This window comes from Lagopus leucura, unplaced genomic scaffold (assembly GCF_019238085.1).
Source record: "Lagopus leucura isolate 7727_CA_CO unplaced genomic scaffold, USGS_WTPT01 Super-Scaffold_100001, whole genome shotgun sequence".
Taxonomy (NCBI): domain Eukaryota; kingdom Metazoa; phylum Chordata; class Aves; order Galliformes; family Phasianidae; genus Lagopus; species Lagopus leucura.
In genome coordinates, this window is record NW_024962262.1 from 25627297 (window position 1) to 25647949 (window position 20653).

General features: G+C 38.1%; 1 protein-coding gene across 2 annotated transcripts in view; it reads right to left on the reverse strand.

The window, feature by feature from the left end:
- Nucleotides 1-443: 443 nt before the first annotated feature.
- TBC1D4 (TBC1 domain family member 4) overlaps nt 444-20653 on the reverse strand; it is a 103960-nt gene continuing 83750 nt past the window's right edge. Inside the window, exons 12-21 of one of the 2 annotated variants that reach the window (XM_042867883.1) lie at nt 18827-18987; nt 18287-18496; nt 16108-16110; nt 13592-13750; nt 12439-12597; nt 11707-11951; nt 9323-9482; nt 6548-6717; nt 4388-4564; nt 444-2658 (exon numbers count right to left, since the gene is read on the reverse strand). In XM_042867883.1, the coding sequence (XP_042723817.1) occupies nt 2440-2658; nt 4388-4564; nt 6548-6717; nt 9323-9482; nt 11707-11951; nt 12439-12597; nt 13592-13750; nt 16108-16110; nt 18287-18496; nt 18827-18987 (1663 nt within the window). In that variant the 3' untranslated portion in view covers nt 444-2439. The remainder of the gene's footprint in view (nt 2659-4387; nt 4565-6547; nt 6718-9322; nt 9483-11706; nt 11952-12438; nt 12598-13591; nt 13751-16107; nt 16111-18286; nt 18497-18826; nt 18988-20653) is intronic. The other variant, XM_042867885.1, reaches the window with a different exon arrangement.

Below are 20653 nucleotides of genomic sequence, written 5' to 3' on the forward strand. Positions count from 1 at the left end.
CATGAGAGTAGGTTTCAAGATAGACACCCCAGAGATACTCTGTTACAAGCCACACTTGTGTCCAGAACACAAAGGATATTAACAGACCCCTTAATGTCATGAGACACTTACCTCATCGCATTTTCAATTCCATAGTTTACTCCTACTTGTTGCTATGGTTCATTCCTCCTCCCAGGTCAGATGTACAGTACAGAGCTCATCAAATCACTGTTCTAAACATATTTACACTCTAAACATTTTACAGAAGAAAAATACCTTGTAATCCATTAAGAACTACGAAAATATTTTCCCAGGAAGAATTTATACACTCCCCACATCCCTCTATAAATCCTGTTTTGTCACAACCAGAAACTAAACAGCTCCTTTTCATCTTTCACGTGAGCGGCACTACTGACAGTAAGATTGGTACCTGAAGTCTAACAGAAAATAGAATTGCCAGAGGCTGTGGGAAATGCAGCAATGACATTTATTGGAATTTCTCCAGGCATCACATGAAAAATTTGATAAGTAAAACAGAGGATAAAGCATACCCAGCCCATCTTATAAAAAGGTGAATAACCTTGATTCTTTCTAATACACACTACTGCAGTTCCTGGGATTGGTTTTCTCTATGTACACCAGCTAAATCTTACTTTGAACAAAACAGCAAAAGAACTGCCTTTCCACTTGGCATTTCCCCACCTGGTACAATACAACACACAAAGTGTGTAAATACTTAGATTCCACATAAATTTATACAGTGTTAAGACCTCACACCCCAGCTGTGAAAAGAAAGACCGCTAAGTAAATCAATATTTTTAATCAAGTAAAACATCATGGAAGTAAAAAATAAAATAAAAACCAAGAGACCCCAAACCCTTTAGTTCTGCAGCAGTGTGCAGCAAATCAGCACTGTTGTTCCTCCCTTTTAATCATGTTAAAGATTACATGGAATTGTAATACTTTTTAAGTACTCACTTTCTAAATTGGACAATCTTATGCATAAAGACACTGCTGGATTTGGCACTTTGCTTCGTTGTTTTTGTTTAAAAATGTTTCCTGAAATACAGTATAAATGGTAAGAGATAACGTGAGCCACAGTAACACCCCATTAACAGTTCAGACATGCACTCCAAAATACGTGTCTATACAAATTTATCTAAGATTTCTCAAAAGTTCCACTCCAAAACGTTTTCAAATCTAAAGACATCTTTTTAAGCTGTTATATATTTTCTTCCTTGAAGCGACCAGAGCTTACCTCGCCTTCTGCTCAGAACACACAAATCTGTGATTTCTTTTTTGTTGTTTTTCAAAGAAGACCACAAAGCAGGATTAAAACATGAAAAATCTGAAAAGCATTATTAAACCACACCCAAACTTCAGAATCACCTCTGAAATGCATATTCACTATATGAATATTGAAAGCTATGTCATGTTTGAAACTTGCTCGGTCCTCTCAGTGCATTTAACGCTCTTCTTCCTGCAATCACCTCAATTTTCTTATCAAATTAAATTTAAAAACAGTTTTCTGGCTCCCATTAAGCTAAGACAAGGCTTCTTGCAATATTTCTTTGGTTGAACGAGAACCCTTTACCTACTTATGCCTACATAAGTATCCTGTGGAATTAATGTCAGAATAAATACTGCTCCACAGCTTTACTTCCATCCCCCCATCATCGCTGACCAGTGCCAGGTGGAAGCAAGCAGGCTAGGAAGGAGGCATCACTGCTTTTGTGTACACTTATTTCTTAAGTCTGAGTTACAAAGGCTTGAGATGATGATGTGATGCTTTTTTTCAGGTCCAACATGCATGTGGATGTACACTGCTGACCAATACAGCCCAAGCAGCGAATAGCACTAGAGCTCCTCCTGCATGAACCAGGCCACGATACTTATTTTGCATTACTGGTCTATGAGCAAAACGTCAGTACAATTAGAAGAGAGGTACGCATGAGTTCACACAGATTTTCCATAGAAGATGTGAAACATGCTGCTCTTTGGAGGGAAATTACATTCTTTTTTTTTCTTCTTCAAGTATTATTCAACATATATATATATATATATATATTTATATGTATAAAGACACGCTATCTTCGTTTCACTACAAGATAAGCACATCCAGAGTGAAATTGTAGTTCACTATTATCTTGGCTTTGAGTACTCAAATTTATCTTTTCCTTTAGGTCAATTCTAAATATATATCTACTCATCATAATTACATGTGAGAATCCTTTATTTCCCCCCTTGTGATTTATTTACATAATCATAAAAAAAAATTAATAGCTTGAATTTGCATACTGAGATTTGAAGGCCCATCTGTAGCTATAAGTGTCCCAGCACTAGTTTTGGATAATAACATTGCCTATTGCTAAGTCCTTTGAAAGCAGCATACTCATCTTTTCATTCCCTTAATATTTGAAGAAATGCTGCCCTACAATACCCTGGTTTATGGCTTATTCCTTATTTTGTTTTATTATTTGGATTGTAGTTTACTTCTTTCAAGAGCAGTTCACAGTCAGACAATGCTTCTGTAGGCAAATATTTAATTATCTGCTCAAGAGTCTTTTGATATGTTATCTTCTCCTGTTCCAGTGACTGAATTGCAGTCTTCATTTTGTTCTCTTGAGTCAAGATAGTCTCCAGGCTGGATTCCAGACTCTGAATTTTAGCATGAGCAACCTGTAAACAATAACGTTATCTTTTTAATAAATCAAGATGTTCTGAATAACATTTATTTTTCTTATGGCATGCTGTTTGGTAACAACATCACATAGCTACATAGACGTTTCTAAAAGACATCCACGTAGGCAGATGATACAAGGGATTTCTACTGTATACCATGCACTGAATCTCCTTAGAGATGCCAAATTAATCTGAAGGACTTCTGAAAGCTTTACACAAGGAAGGAGGTACACAAGCTGCAGCAAGTAAGCAACACTTGGAAGTAACAAAGAACTGAAGTTACAGGGGAAAAAAGAAAATTGGGAGCATCAATAGCACTGGAAAAGTGCCTACTGACAGTGTGGGAGCAATGAGAACCCTATGAAATAAAATTAGCAGGGTGGAGAGATGAGAGAGGAAATGAACCTTAAAATGGTTCACTTGAAAAGTAGACAGTGTTCCCTCCCCTCCAACAAAAGACCTATAGTTTCTTCTGGGAATAGGACACTGAATAGAAATCAGAAACCCTGCACCTCAGCAGATGCAAATGCTTCTTCATAAGAAGTGAGGAAATTCTGACTATTCCCAGGTAAGGGCCAAAGCAAAGAACAATAATGAAGAAGCAGTACAAACAAAAAGACAAAGAGTGTAAGGAACGAATGAAGACACATTATGACACAGCAGTCTGGAAGAATAGAAGAACTTACAAGGAACCTTTCAAATTATTAACTCGTAATTATTCTGTGCCCTTGGTGCATTTTTAGAACAGAGATAAAAGGTCAGGCAGTAGTCAAAAAAAAAAAAAAAAAAAAAAAAAGCCCAAAAAACAAAACAACAAACAATAATATAGTAAAAATAATGATAATGAAAAAGTAATCCTTATTTTCAACAACACCAGAAGAACACTGCACAGCAATCTCAGCACATTAAACAGAAAAATAACAATGTCCCAATCTCCACTTTATTTTTTTCCTGTTTCTATTTTCAGGTTTCCTGAGATGAAGGTGCTCTCTGAGACTTTCACTATGCTTGTTCAAGTAACACTTGACTCCAGTAAGTGGCCAGGTGATGCAAGAACTACTCTTTCAAGAAAATGCAAGACAATGCATATAAGAAAACTTGAAACAAAGTCTTGGTCAGGCTATTGGAGAAAGGTTGAAGAGTGAAGGAGGAAAAGAAGTCTTTGTAAAGCATGACTGAATCAAGCAAGGTTTTGCGGGCACACAGCTTTATTCAAGTTTGCTACAAGAGGCCATCTTCCAAATCAAGAATGTGTTTAGGAGCTTCATCAGACAGAAACAGAAAGATACTGCCTACAAAGATCTGGAGAAAGTAAGCCTACTCAACTATGGATTATTTCTTAAAACAGAAATAGAGAAGCAAGTAGCAACTTGCTTCTCAGTAGAGAAGCAAGGTGATGAAGGGACAGAACTGTTTTGTTTTGTTTTGTTTTTTTCAGCAAGATGCATAAAATTTAACCAACAACTTTTACATGAACCGTAGAAATATTTTGAGGAAAAAAGGAATCTAAAACAAGAAGGAAGAATGTAAGGAATGACAAGCAAGTTAAAAATGCCTAACAGAAGCAGAAGCAAATCCTTGTAATTGAGAAGCAAATCATTGTCAAGCTTAGCTGCATAAGATCTTACAATTAGAACATTTCTTGTACAGTTATGAAAAGATACTTTGCTATCAGCTGAGCCATAGGAATGACTTCTCCACAAGTTTGTTATCTTCACTCATTTACCTGTAGCTTCTCCAACAAATCCATGTTTTGCCTTTTCAGGTGGTTATTTGCTCTCTCCAGCTTCTCCAGGGGTTCACCATCATCACAGAGATTCACATTTTCCTGCAGTTCATCCTGCAGAACATGGTACTCTACTTCATAGGCATGCAGCTGTTTTGAAATATCCATCTCAAATACCTGCCATGAGATAAAAGAATTTTTAACTACATTAGAGAAACAGCACATTTATTCTATTTGAAAGTTTGTCTAAGAGATTATTCTTTGTTTGATTCTTCTTTTTTTTTTTTTTTCCTGTACCTTTCAAAAATAAGCTATTTTTCAAGCAAGAATATTTTAGCATATAGACTTTAGAATAAATCTGATCACAACAATGTTGCCAAATATCACCTCTTGCTATCAGATCTTATGATCTTTTGTGCAGGAGTGCTAAGTTGAAGACAATTTTTATTTTATTTTTTTTTAATTAAAGACAAAAGGGTGATCCAAGACAACCATCAGGGTCATATAACCTCTGTTTGTACACTTGGTCACAACATCTCAACTTCTGAAAGTTACCAGATACTTTATACTAGGAAGGATGACTACTGTGACATCAATGCTGCTCCTTGTTACAGAAGTCACAAACATTTCACAAATAGAAAACACATGGATCCCCCACGTTTTGCTCTACATTCACTACTCTTCAGGTTATTTAAAATGAGACGGAACTTAAAAGTGGTCATTTTGCTAAATTCCATTTTGCTGGGCTGACTACCTAGTCAACTCTATCAGAGCACTGTAGTCGTGCATATCTTTCAATATCCTGCATTTTTCTTTCATTCTCTGCAATAACAAAGGTCCTGAGAATGACAATATTAAGATAGCCAAATGACTCCACCTGCAGCAGCCCAGGTAGGAGTGATATGATGCAAGCAGTGGGCACATGAATGCAGATCCAGAAGGCTGACCAGCATGGGACCACACCACAGGCAGGCAAGTAACCTTCATCTCAGAGCTATGCTGACCCATGTATGACCCATGACCACTGAGACAACATAAACTGTTTACTTGATCAGATATGGCTCTGCACAAAGTCACTTCTACCATTTTCATCATAGCAAGGTTGCTCTGCAATGCACACAGACTGCAGGACAGAGATTTATTTTCTACAGTATCAAAAACACTGAACTATCATCTCTGCCACTGCCAGAATTATTGAGGTGTGAAGGTAGACACTGAAGTGCCTGATACAGGTTCAGCATTGCTATCACAGTCAGTACAAAGAGGAAGTGAAGATTTAAATGACATCAACAAGTGACTTAACTGACAGCACTAGAATCATTCTGATGTTAAGTGAGCAACAGGAATACATCAGTATTAACTGAACTCCTGCATGGAGAGATGGTTTTCCAGAGCTCTTTTATTATCTCTAGTTGCCACATGAACAGGGAAAACTGCTCACCCATTCTCAGCTCAGGTACTAGACTGAGATTCACGCTCAATTTGCATCTTCATTGCAGAGAAAGAGGATGTGGAGAGATGAAGAACCCAAGCACTGTCAGTACTCCACAACAAACTAGGCTCTTTCCTACATCAATACCAGTAATTCTTTGTCTATCTTTCATTTGCTATTTTTGCCACCAAATTGCAGTGACTCTGCTTTTACCCTTCTGAAGATGAAACGTATAGGAGTCATGTTTTCCCAACAGCTGGGACAGGAAAAGATAACCCACTTTTGTATCTTTAGTACTAACAATAATGTAGTAACTGAAGTCTTTCTACAATGGGAGTTCTAAACCCGCTGAAAAATCAATCATCACACAATCACAGAAGGGCTGAGGTCAGAAGGTTCTTTCTTGTGGCCATCTGGCCCAAACCAAGCTCCATCAGGGCCACTTGGAGCAGGGTGCCCACGTCCACATCCAGGAAGCTTTCAGAGATCTCCAAGGAGATTCCACAGCCTCTCTGGGCAGTCTGAGCCAGTGCACCATCACTCACACAGTGATGAAGTGCTTCCTGATGACCTATTTCTACGCAAGTTACGGGGAAAATGAATCCATTGCATTTCACACAAAAAGGGACATCCTGAGAAGACTTCTACATACTCTGTAGCCTTCCTTAGGCACAGACTTCTAAAAGTAAACTAAATTGGAAAAGAAGTAGAGAGAAAAACAAACTTACCTGGGTAATAATCTTTTCCATTTGAGGTTGAGTCATATCTGGAATAGTGGTTTTAAGAAAATCAACAATATTCTCAAAACTCTCACATCCCATTATAGCTGTCTCTTGACTGCTAAGTAGACTCAGTGCTACTTTAAATATGACTTCTGTTCCTTGAAGAAAAATAATGTCTAAAAAAGAAAATAATTGAAAATGAATGAAAATAATTGAAAATGAGTGATTTTTTTTTTTTGCTTTATTATTTTATTTTAAAGCAAACATACCGCAGATTTATTCAGTTCAGAAGTGCAACCTGTCTTACTTCAGCATAAGGCTAAAACAGATACGAGCATTTTCTATCATCTTGCAAATGACATGCTTTCTACGTCTGCAATAGTTGTCTGCAATAAACTTTTCATTACTACCTACTCTGCTACACACTGTTAAATAACTGCTAGCTGATTTTAAATGCATCTGTGACTGAAAAACAACTGGGAAGTGGATCACATCACAGCATATTGATGTTTTGCTGTTTTCTACATGCAGAAGCTAGTCACAGAATGGTTCAAGTTGGAAAGGACCCTTAAAGGTCATCTAGTTCAACTCCCCTGCAATGAATAGAGACACATACAGCTACATCAGGTTGATCAGAACCCTGTCCAGCCTGACCTTGAATGCCTCCAGGGATGGGGCAACCACAACCTCTCTGGGCAACCTGTTCCAGTGCCTCACCACCCTTATTATAAAAAAAAAAAAACAAACCCTTTTCCTTATATCTAGTCTAAATCTCCCCTGTTCTAGTTTAAAACCATTTCCCCTTGTTCTATCTCAACTCTTCTATACAGTCTTTCCTGTTGTTTCTTCCGGTCCCTTTTCCCTCCGCCTCCCCCCCCCCCCCCCCCCCTTTAGAACACTGATAGGCCGCTATCAGGTCTCCCCAATGGACCTTAATAGTCCTTAAAAACGATCATGAGATTTCCACTACCAACCATACCTTTCTCAAAATCCATCATAACTATCACATTAGCTATAATTTATGCTTCAAACCTTTATTTTGAGGTAATTACGTAATAATTGCATGGGTGTGAGGGGAACTGCAGGCTCTGCACAAGTCAGTTGAGAGAGACTGCACAGAAATTAGAAATCTCACTGCTAACTAAAAGCTTACTATCAGCAGCAGAACAGAGGCTATTGAGATGAACACAATGTATGAGCAGTTCAGATAAGCCTCCTTCGCTCTCGGGCTTCATCACACCACCAAGCGCAGGGCTATACTGCTGAACATCCCAGCCTCCAACAGTTATACAGTGAGGCCATCCCTAATCCTAGTCTGACACCATGGGGTAGCATCAGGACACCACTGAGGCAGTCATACTATTCAGACACAGTTTCCAAAGCTTCCTCTTCTCAAGTCTAGGATACACATTTAACCAGTACAAGTACATTCTATAAGCATATAATTTGTAATTGGCAGACATCAGCCATCTGTTATCAGTATGTGACAACTGAGTGTAAGACACTGAAGAGGCAGGAATCCAAAGCACTAGGAAGTAAAACAGCATGTTGGCTTCTCAATTTTTAAATAAAAACATGCCTTGCTCAGCTCATTTGACAGAGTAATAAACTCTGACCTAAAGAATTAATTTTCCAAATCAGATGTCCACTGAAACTGGGGGTAAAAAAAAATAAAAATTAAAATACAACAATCAAAAAATCATCACACTTTTGTCTTGAAAAATAGAATCAAAAAGAAAACACATAAAAATGCTTGAGTGTCCAGGAATTTGATAATCCTATTGGAAAGGACATGAATCCGTAACACAAATACTACTGAAAAATAGAGAAATCAGTTGTTCACCCAAAGTGTAGTCAGAAAACATTTGCTGCAAAAAAGAAAAACCCACAACTCTGGAATACAGAAATTAACATATCAAAACAGAGAAAGTAGACAAGAAAATCCTTGCAAAGCAAGTAAAAAAAAAAAAGAGGAAAAAAAACTTCTAGTAATAAAAAATGAGACAGAAGATATACATTCCTTAAGAAAATAGAAAAATGAAAATCAAATGAAAAGGTGTCTGTTTTAAGAGGAAGTATATGTTTGTTGCATATTTGCACATAGTGAGTTTTACACATGGAACAAAACAAAAAATAAAATGCTGCATTAGTAGGGATTTGATTAAGCTGTGTTTTTTTCTACATTAAAAGAAGATAAAACCAACTGCTTATGCTGACACTGTGAAAATTACAAAGCATAACCAATATTTAAGCTTCTGTACCATTATCTGAAGAGTATCGTGGAAAACTAGTGAAATAGAATAGGAGGCATACTAAGACACTTCAATATAAACGAATACTTAAAACATCGTTTAAGTCCAAATTAACTTGAATTTTTACTTATCAGAAGCTTTTCAGACATACTTCCTTGAAAACCAATACATTCTTTTTCTTCTTCACCATGCTGAAGTTCAATTTGCAAGTTTCACGAGATGAACTTTTCTGCAGATTTGACTAAACACTAGATGCACAAAAGGCATTCACCACAAACTTTTCTTTTTTTCTCAAATCCTGACTAATAACAGAAGATAATCAATTGTTCATGTTTGATGTTTGAAAGAATACATTTGGTTTTCCTCTTCAAAATGGAAATGACATCCCAGTAGGAGAAGTATTGCTACTCGACACCCGCAACAGTCACCCCAAACATCATTAGTATATAGAAAACTATTCCCTTTGAGTTTCAAAACACAATGAACAATGTCATTCTATTTATTATTGCAAGAGAATAATCATTCTTACCAAATACTCTGGCTACAAATCCCAATGGAAACTGAGATGCAAACAGTGTAAGAAACCACGGTGCAGCATAAAGACTGGGGCTGATTTCATTTTCTTCAAGATGATTATAGAGGTCTCTGTGGTAATCGTGAAGAAGCCTTGACAGCTGATACATCTGAATCTACAGTGCATCAGGGGAGCAGAGGAAAGGGAAGTGGAAAAAGACTAATTCAGCTTTACCCTTCTTTTTTCACTCAAGAGATATTAACTTCAATATAGATGGCATTGTAAAATTGCTGCTTAGGGCCTCAGTTGATATCCACCCATATCTAAGCAACTCAGTCCTAATGAATTAAAACCAACATAGTCATCAATAACAATGAAAGTTTGAACCTCGTTATTAATTAAAGAAGTATCATTTCAGATTCACAGACTTCAGGTAAGAAGAGAACATACTGATCTAATTGGAGCAACACACTAGAATTGCCATCTTGGATCAATGAAAGTAAAAGTAATGTAAGACCATCAACACATCTAAACTCTTCGTTAAAGAATCAAACTACTTCTGGCTGAAATTATCCATTTCAGCTTTCATCCTTTGAAGCTTGGCCACATTTTTGCTGCACTTAAGACTCCTTTTCTACAGACATTGCTTTGGACAGCTTCTTATACCCACACAATACATTAGATGAGTCTGTAGAGATGTACCAGGTAAGTATTTCCCAGCACACCTCGCTCATGTCACTAGTCCAGAGAAATTTAAGATATTGATGCAAGAAAGTGCTGCTATATAACCTCTCAAAGTGTACAAAGCAAAGTTGTTAAAAGTTGCTATTCCATGCTAAAAATAGCACTCTGGCAAACTATTTCCTTGTGATTTTGATTTTGTACTGATTTTAGATTCCAGAGTAAGTTGCTCATAAAAAGCAGAAAATAAGGAGCAGAAAGATATTTATTGCTTGTTAGGTGCAATTCTGCTATTACGAGTATCTTGTGCTTAATGTGACTCTATTCCTTGAGAAGGAAATGACTTAGTGGATCTAGTTGCTTTCCTACTTATAGCCTTCATGACTATTCTCTATCACGGACTGACTGCACTTGAAACTACCAGTCAGTGTCCACAGATAGATTGCTTCTCATTCTAGCAAGTTTGCTATATTTGTGCATGCATTTGAATCCTTGTTTTAAATGGTAAGGATGCTATTTAAACACAATCTGAACACTGTCAATACAAAACACTTTCATGTGGGAAATTTTTAAGTAATATCACAAAGACAGTAAACCAGTTATAGAGTGGGGTTGTTATGAAAGAACAATCTAGATCACTGCTTTTCCCTGAAAATTAAGAAGAGAAGTCAAGTAAGAAATTTTATCCTAAAAAAAAAAAAATTCAACATTTTTCTTCATGTTGCACGTAAGCTTGTATGCATTCTGATAAAATTGCAAAAGAATTAACAACTGTTCTAATCATATTAAAAAAAACAAAAAAACAAAAAACAACAGAACAAAAAGACGAGGCTTTAGTGAGATTCCTTAAGTCATTTTCAATAGTTTAGTTTGTTTTCAGCAGATTAAACTTGTACTTCTAACAACCTAAGAGCAAATGGTGTGGGAAGAGATATCAAATCATCCGAAGGGCAAGCAGGGCTACATTCTCAAAATTAGAAAACTTTCTTCCTACAAGTTTCCGATGAAGAAAGTTTCAAACTTACACAAATCAAAAAGTGAAATCCTAAACATATGGTCACTCTCAAAACATCTTAAAGTCTACTACTACAGCATACCATATAAATGTTAAAAGGTCATCTCCCTAGAGAAAAAACAGTTTATATAGATCTGAAAGATTCCGTTTCCTTCCTAAGCAGTCTTGAGTATCTGTAGATAGCTTGTAAAGATTAATATTGAAAAGTCACCTCGTTTCATTACTAAGCTACACAATTCATTGTTTGTCTGTTTTTATTCTGAGTTGGGATTTGCAGCGGGAAGAAGACAATGAAAGAAAAGAAGTATGATGCCACATGAGAATGGCCTACGGAGTGCACAGACTGGCCACTGGGTGTCACTATTGACTTGACTTAGAATTTTGTAACTCTCAAGTCCTTATGAATCGAAGAAAAACAAAATCAAATTTATCTTTAAACTCTGTCTGTACATATGCAAGCAGAGAAAAGCAGACTTTCCAAACAGGAGACCATAGGAACACGTGGCAAGAAAAGTCTGCAAGTTCCAGACTTTTTTGTTTGCAAATTCAGAGGCAAAAATGGGTTTAATGGTAACATTTTTATGTACCTAATTATGTCCAAAACTGAATTAAGAAGTTTCATAAGCCCCTGGAGAACATGAGCAACCTCAGAGAGCTCAGAATTCATTTAAAACTGTTTGCATTAGGAAAGGATCTGACTTACTTGTAGTGACATCATGTCTGGCCTGTACTGTTTACGAAAGCCAAGGTCATACATGAGGAACTTCAGCATTTCAAAAGCCTGTTCCTCGCTCATATGTAGAAGCAGCACTCCAGCTACAAAGCTTATACCTTGACAGTAACCCACTTCCTTGTCCAGCAAAGAGTATGCTTTCAGGAGATTAAAGAGCGATAGCTGTCCTGCTCCCAGCTGGGTAGAAAAGTAAGGATGTGTAGGGAATGTCCGTCCTGAGGTAAAGAGAGAGGAATAGTTGATATTCAATGCTTCTAAAAAAAATTAAAACAAAAACAACAACAACAAAAAACCCAGATCCATTATATAACAGCCTTCCTCTCTTCCCACAGGCCTCCTCCTTTTGCTTCGATATGCAGGTTGATTTGAGTAAAAGCAATTCATATTTTACCACAGGCTTCAGACTGTATCCACTGAACTTATTTCATGTTCTCTTTTCCCACACATAATTTGCAGAAATGACTGCTCAGTTTTCCTCTTTTGATACAGACATAGAAGAGTGTAAATAAGAATAACATCATCTAAGTGTCCTTGTAGCAAGTCATTTCTAAGTGACACATGTAGAACATATTCTCACAGTACAGAAAACTGTGCTCACACAGCAGCATCCATCTCCAGCAACAGCTTTCATTAAGACTGGTGTATTTACTCTTAGACACATGGAAAACATCAGAAAGGTCTCCCAGCCACCAACAGGCATACCTAGATCTACAAGGATGGCATGCTGCTGAGCAGTCAGTTGTTTCAGAAGCTCTTTGTAAGAGACATCAGGAGGCTGCTGCTTGTTTGGCAGTCTGTGTCTGACTCGATGCTGCACAGCCAAAAATTGCCAAATTTCTCCTCGACGACTTTTTGGTACACCTGCAGGTCAGGCAGAACACAAGAGGCTTAAGCCAGGGCATGATGTTTGAGCTGTAACATGCAAGAATTTGCTTTATGAAGTCTTAGCTTAACCAGCTCAGAGGATCCCTTACACCTTCAGAAGCTCTTCACTACACACTGCATTCTCCCAGTTCAGTCCCACTAACTCAACATTAACTACAAAGTTATGATAATTGCACTGAGCAGTTTCATTAGGCAACTGAGGCACAGACATCACTTAGTTTGCTACCTCCGGGCTGTTAGCCTCCAGCAGGAAGAGATATACAACTCCACCCAGAACAAGATAAAGAGCTACTTTTAGGACTATGACTACATATCCTAGAATCACAGAATGGCTTGGGTTGGAAGGAACCTCAAGGATTATCAAGTTCCAACCTCTCAGCAACAGGCAGGGTTGCCAGCTGCTAGATCAAGTACGAGATCAGATTGCCCGCGGCCCCATCCAACCTGGCCTTAAACACTTCCAGGGATGAAGCACCCACAACTTCTCTAGGCAACCTGTTCCAGCAGCTCACCACTCTCAGTAAAATCCTCCCCTGATATATAATCTAAATCTCCCCTCCTTTAATTTAAAACTATTCCCCCTTGTCCTATCACTATCTAACTGTATAAAAAGTCGATTCTCCTCCTGTTTATAAATTCCCTTTAAATACTGGAAGGCCACAACAAGGTCTCCCTGCAAACTCCTCTTTTCCAGGCTGAAGAAGCCCAGTTCCCTCAGCCTAACTTCATGGTCCTCCTCTACGACTCTCCAAAAGCTCCACATCTTTCAGACACAAAACCACCTACTTTCAGTTTGATAGCCATAAAATGTGGAGATACAAGCAAAAAGAAGGCAGTTTTTAAAATGATTTTCTGCTACCAAAACCAGGGTACTGCTGGTGGATTTCCTTTAGTATAAAAAGGCAACAACAAAAAAGATCCTCAGACTTGATAGCTAAATAAAATAAATAAAGCCATCTTGTGTAAATACCTTCTTTCAAAATACCATGAATATCTTCCATATCACATCGAATTTTGGCTCTGCAGTTAAGTAACTTCTTATCCCAAACATTTATGACATCTTTCTGACATGTACCAACTTCATCATAGTCCAGTTTGACTTTTCTCGATTGGAGCTCATCTCTGCTTGCTAGAGCACAAAGTATTAAAAAAAAAAAGAAAAAAGAAAAAAGAAAAAGAGAGAGAGAGAGAACAAGGAAAAACTTTAACATCAGATAATTATGCCAGACATTAAAAATCAAGTTGGATATGTCCATCTGATAATCTCACCAGAGATAAATAAACTTTTTACAATCCATCAGTTAACAGCTGAGATGGGGCCAATCCTCTGTCATAAAACGCTGCGGGTAGCAATTTAGCTTCTATTACTGGGTCTTGAGCATTAGTAATTCATGAAATACACGAAAACATTTTTTAAGCTTGGGGCAAGAACAAAAACCTGCTCAACACACTGCTCTGCAAAAACACCTTTAATGATTTTTTTCATTTAATACCTAACATCAGAATGGTTTTAGCATGGAAAGTCCCAGACATGAATTTTTATAACAGAGATTTAAGAAACAAGTTAGGCAAGTCTTCTAAACTGAAGTCTATCACACTGGCCTCAGTTTTCACACATCCTCTAAGAGGGTCTTTAGGGTTTCTTGCACTGCTGCCTGGCATCATCAGGCTGACTAGAAGTGAATAAAATGAAGAATCTAACAAGAACCATATGCAGAAAGATGCATCTGTACTTCATGCACAGAACACACCTTACTGTACACTCAACAATTTTACTGCATAACACTACCTACGGGCAAGATATTTTATCCAGATAATTCCCTATTTCTGATGTAAATTACTCTGGCATTACTCTGAAACTTCATGGAGGAATAGCTTCCATTTGTATTACTGAGAAATTAATGTGGTTGTTTTATTATACATTATATGCACACAGTAAAATGTTCTGTTTCCACATACTACTGGCATCAAATTGGAGTAAAGACCTGAATGTGTCTTAATTTACAGAGGTAGGCTTAATTATCATTCGGCTGAACAGAGTATTTCACAGTATCATCTCTGAAAGCTGAAATCCAGTTTATCCCAAATTTGCTTTGATGGGTGTGCAGTATTCACGCCTTGCAGGAGACTCCCTCCTCTGCACAGACGAATTCCCACTTCCAACCATCACCTCTAAGTTAAAGCAAACTCTCACATCAGTATACAACCTGTAAAGCAATGCAATCTGTTCTTTCACATAATGGCCTTACTGTGCATGCCAAGCAATGCTGATGAATCTGTAAGCTCACTGCACAGCTGATCAGAAGATTTAGATGATAAATCATTTCCAAAAGCTGTATGTGCCATGGTTTTATCATGTCTGCTTACCATTATTACACATCATAGCACCATGTAGTACACTGAGAGTTAAAGAGTTAATGCTCTAGTTCTGGGTACCTGTCCTAGAAGTGAAGAAGAACTACATCTCCCAGAGGACTGCATCCTGTTCCGTTACAGTTTCTGCACAGAGGGAAAGATAAAACTCTTCTCTTATCATGTGATGCTCTCTCTTCCCTACTGCTCACCTAAGCATTACAGTAAGGCCTTTGGTTTTCGGACACTCTCTCTCATCTTATTACCTTCAATTCAAATTATATTGTATAATATTGTATTATATTGTATTATAATGTGCTAAATGTGCTATCTTGCATCCTTATTTAGTAAATTAGTCTCTTTCTCCTCAAATCACTGCCATCGTTATTTTTTAGACCCACCACCTTTTCTCTCTCCTGGGGCATGGGTCCATGGGTTCCCCCATCTCACTAGTCACAGAACCGGGTTAAACCAGCCTGTAAAACATTGACAGTATGCTACACCAGTGAGATTCTATTTACTGAAGACTCCTGAGTGCGTGTAGAGGCAACTGTTCTGCAAGGAGCAATACAATCATAGAATCATAGAATCACCAAGGTTGGAAAAGACCTAAAAGATCATCCAGTCCAACCGTTCACCTATTCCCAATAGCTGCCACTAAACCATGTCCCTCAACACAACATCCAGCCTTTCCTTGAACACCCCCAGGCTCGGTGACTCCACCACCTCCCTGGGCAGTCCATTCCAGTGCCTGACCACCCTTTCTGAAAAGTAATACTTCCTCATGTCCAGCCTGAATCTCCCCTGCCGTAGCTTGAAACCATTCCCTCTGGTCCTATCACTAATGACACGAGAGAAGAGGCCGACCCCCAGCTCACTACAACCTCCCTTCAGGAAGTTATAGAGAGCAATGCTCTTCCATAAAAATCAATAATGTGGTCTCACCAAAAGAATCTGCAGTCTGATTGGGCCAATTTTAAACACTACCCTATTATTCTATGATTTCATTTGAGAATGCTCATTCTTCTAAGCAGTATACAAATCTGTGAAAGACTATCAGGAAAATTAGCTTTTACCTGCTCAGAAAAAAAAAATACAAAAACCAACCAAGCTTGCGCAATTTGTAGAACTTACCTTCTGCAAAACAAAGAGCTAATAGTATCCAAGTCTCCTCGACAGCAAAAATTAAAGGAAAAAAGGTTCTATTAACATTTTGTAAATAAAAATAAAAACAAAAAAACCCAGAACACTACTGAAAACCATTCTACAGCAATTCCACTTTAAAACCACTTGCATACAGCTGAATAAATTCACAAGTAGGAACCTGGCTTCTAATAGAGAAATGGAAAATTAATAAAATAGAGAACTTTTGTTACCACATTTTTCATTCTTGATATCTACTCTTAACTGTAGGTTAAGTTGCCAACCACTGCCTGAACCTGTGTTTATTTTTAAGCACACATCAGTTCTGCATATGTATCATCCACAAAATGGTTCATGTTACAGCAGCCAGAAGAAGGAAGCACAGAGACAGGCATTAAAGCAGTTTACTTCTCACCCTCTGAAAATGAGATAAGGAATTTTAGGGCTGGACTCAATGATCTCTAGAGGTCCCTTCCAGCCCCTGCAATTCTGTGATTCTGCGAATTCTAGCTATGCAGAGCACATTATGAGAGGACCAGATTCACTACCAGTACTTATGATACTGCATACATGAACAGAGCTTCTTGGAGTGCAAACCAAGATGTCAGATAAGTAGGTAGGTCCCAATTTGGAGTCCTCACTGCTGACACTCACAGCATGTACTGACAGGACAAGGGGTAACATTTAAACTAAAAAGGGTGAGATTTAGACTGAATATAAGGAAGAAATTCTTCACAATGAGAATGGTGAGGCACCAGGACAGGCTGCCCAGAGAAGCTGTGGATGCCCCATCCCTGGACATGTTCAAGGCCATGCTGGATGGGGCCCTGGGCAGCCTGATGGGTAGCAACTTCATACCCTCTCATGGGTAGCAACCCTGCACATGGCAGGGAGTTAGAACTTGGTGATTCTTAAGGTCCCATCCAATCTAAACCATTCTATGACACTCCTGTCTTCCCTATAAGCTTAATAGCTTATAGTTTTGCCTTACAGCAGGCAGAACTTTTCTACAGAAGTATCAGAACAGAAATAAGTTACAGATGAATTTTTAAGGAACTGGACTTATTTTGTTTTCAGCAACTGTGTGTGTGGGGAAGGTATGGAAAAGAACTGACCATCTGAAGCTCAGATTACCAAAGGAATTAAGATGAAATTAGTCACTACAGCAGGCATCCAAACTTCTTTACCTCACAACGGTAGAGAGATCATTTGCTAAAATAAACAATTATTTGGGTGAAGTTAAAACAGACATCTCTCTAGATGATCCCTATGAATCTATGAGCTCCCACAGAAGTTTGTGCTAACACAGTGTGACAGCCAGTAGAGAGAGTACACAATAACATACTACTTGTGTAGAAAATACTTTCACATACATATCCTTCCTTGTCTTCTCAGTAAGGATCACTAAAAAAGGAAAAACAATTAACTGACCTTTAAAAGATCATGATGTCTGAAGAATCCAGCTATCATATATTGAGGTTATACACCATACAGGAGATGAGGAAAGCAATTGTAGAAAGGATATTTGAAATTTTTAACTTGCACTGAAAGCTATTCATTTCAGGAACTTTTTTAATTCTAGGACAGATACTGCATTCAATTGTTCATTTGCGTAAATCTTAACCAACCAATTAAATATCTTAGTCAGGAGCTCTGACCATTAAAAATAAGCATGGCCAACTTCAGATCTGTTTTTGACATACTTAAAGAGCCAATTGCTCAAAAATCATATTTGGGTACAAATATGTATAAATTACCATTGTGATACGGTTAACAGGTGACAGAAAGTCTGGTCAGAAATGTCACATGCTGCAAAGAACTGAAATGAGATATAGAGGGCAAGGTTTACTATACTTAATGTCCACATAGCATCCCTTCTCCTGACTCCACTTCACATTAGAATTCCAGGAGAAGTCAGCCAGATCATAGCAACTATTGTCCAGTATGCACTAAAAGGGAAAAAAAAAAAACAACCCATATCATTTTCTTTTACTGAAGTGGCTTGGAGAGTTGGAAGGTGGACAGAGATCCCAATAAACTGACACATGACTAGCACTGTTAACCCAGAAGATACAGAAATACAATGTTTGATGTACTGATACCAGTACAACTTTCAGTGTTAGGCAGCAGAATCTGTAATAGCTTCACAGGTATTTTCTAAATAGCTAACCTTCCAGCTTCTGGTTCTCTTTTTCCATTCGAAGCAGCAGAATTTGCTGATGGATAGCTTTTCTCCACAGACTCTGTAGTTCTTCCGAGTTTTTCCTCTCTCCAGTTTTATCTGTACCATCCTCATTCTGCAATATTAAAAGAAGAGGGTCTTCCTCCAAGGGTGGAGCAAGAGGAGATAGCGGTAACAATTCACTACCGTCATGACTATCTGCAAAGAAACAGAAAGCTATTAGAGGGAATTCAGACTGACACATCATGAACATTTATGTCACAGCACAACAAAAATAGCTGAGTTTCACATTCAGCAACGAGACATTGATTCCAAACAGAGAAAATGCACTTCAGTAATAAGAGTCATTTTTAAATAAAGCGTTAGGGTCACACAGTAAATCAACACATAAGTACAACTTCTCTCCAGTGAGGTTTTAGCAAGAACACCGCATCAAACCAATCCCCCTTTTTCTTTAATATCTTTACATACTGCAGCTCACTGTAGTACTAGCTATTCAGCAACAACTGCTTGAAAGCACACACAAACCTGGATGCTGCATCTTGGAAGCAGATTTGTTCATAGGTGAAGCTACCCGCAAGAATATTCTCTGCCGCCAGGAGATGCGGCGAGGTGTGAGTGTGGTCCCCACTGCATTTAGAGATTCGTTGCTGCAGATGTTTGATGCTCTTTTCTTTCCTTCCCCATCACTGAAGAAAGAAAAACAACAACAAAAAAAAAACAGGTGGGGTGATCAAAGCAAGTCACCTTTGGATTAAAAAAAGAAAAAACAAATTGAAACAAACAAAAAATCTGCCCACTGTACAACAAGAACTGCAGAAGCATTTGCTAGAAAGCTTTAGAAGGCAGTGCGCTGTGTGTGAGCTTCACCGTGAACACAGAAATATCCAACTTGTAGCACAGTGCTGTTAAATTTGCTCAACAATCCACTGGGAAGAATTCATAATATTCATACAGTGCTCAATTGAAAGAGAACAATAAAAGCTAAGTTTGTTAAAAGCTAAGGAAACTTCAAGCAGGAAAAAAAAAAAAAAAGTGGTAATATTCAGATGCTAAAACTTGCCTTGCTGTATGTCAGCCTTACACGTTTGCTCTGATGTAATACCCTTAAAAGCACAGATGTTGCTTGAACAGAACACAGTGCTCCATTTAGTGCCATTTTAAATGGCATGTTGAGCTCACAGTATTCTACCAAGGCAGTGTTGTGCCTTTCTCTTACCTGTGTTTCAGGAAATGGATGCCCCACTAGCAGAAAGGGAGTCTAAAGTCTTCACATTTTACTAGCATCTCCAGTTAAAGGAACAACTCTGCAAAGGGAGGCTCAACTCCCACCACAGTGAAAAAACATCCTCCCCAAACACCAGGTAGAAACAGATTTACACAGTAATTTCAATAGTAGCTTATGCTACTGAAGGAAGCAAGGAGAAGCTGCAGGGAAGCTTTGCCAGAAGTTCAATAGAGTACCAAGCACAATTCTCTGCTGAATGTTGCCTGAAGTAAGGATATTTAGCTTTAACTTCTGTATGTACTTGAACCATTTTCAGAAATATTTCAGTATTTTGCCCTTGCAGTAGTGAAGTAGGTACATAGATCTAATACAGCAATGGGTACACTGATCCTCTCCCACACATCCTTCCACACATTAGCAATGTGAAACACTGATAACATCAACTCCTCTTACACACTCACCAGCTGCTTTTTTTTCACTGAACATTAAGTAACACTGAAGTCACCTGCAAGAGCAGCTCTCTGGGACAGAGAGGACATACCAACCTCTTACAAAATAATAAGCTGAGAAACGGAACTACTTATCTACTACAGACTAAACACAGTAGAGAGAACAAACATATAATATATGGAATTGTATTTCCCCAAAGGTAAATCACTTTACTTGAAGGTGCCTACATTTGACAGAGTCCTTTGTTAATTGGGCCTCAAGGTATCACTGTGGTTTGGAGTAGATAAGCTGAAGTCCCACAGACTGCAGTTACACTGAAGAATGGGTATGGTATCTCAGAGAAATCCACCATCCCTGAAGGAGAAAACAGCTATTTCAACACACCAGCAGCTGTACTCAGACCTTCATCCTGTGAAGAACTAATATGCTACGGAACAATTCCAGTAAAAGTGATGAAAAAAAAAAAGATGAAAAAATAAAAAGACGAAAGGAAAGCCCAGTAAATTGGGTATTTGCTATGCTTTTAGCGGTAAGTCAGTTGAAAATGACCACAGTTTTCCAGGTGCAGCCATGCTCTCCACGTTTGGCTTGCACAAAAAGAGAGACACCTGCAAGGGAGGCAAAACCACATCTTGAAGTTTCAGCTACAGCAGTCTACCAGCTACACCATACTGAGC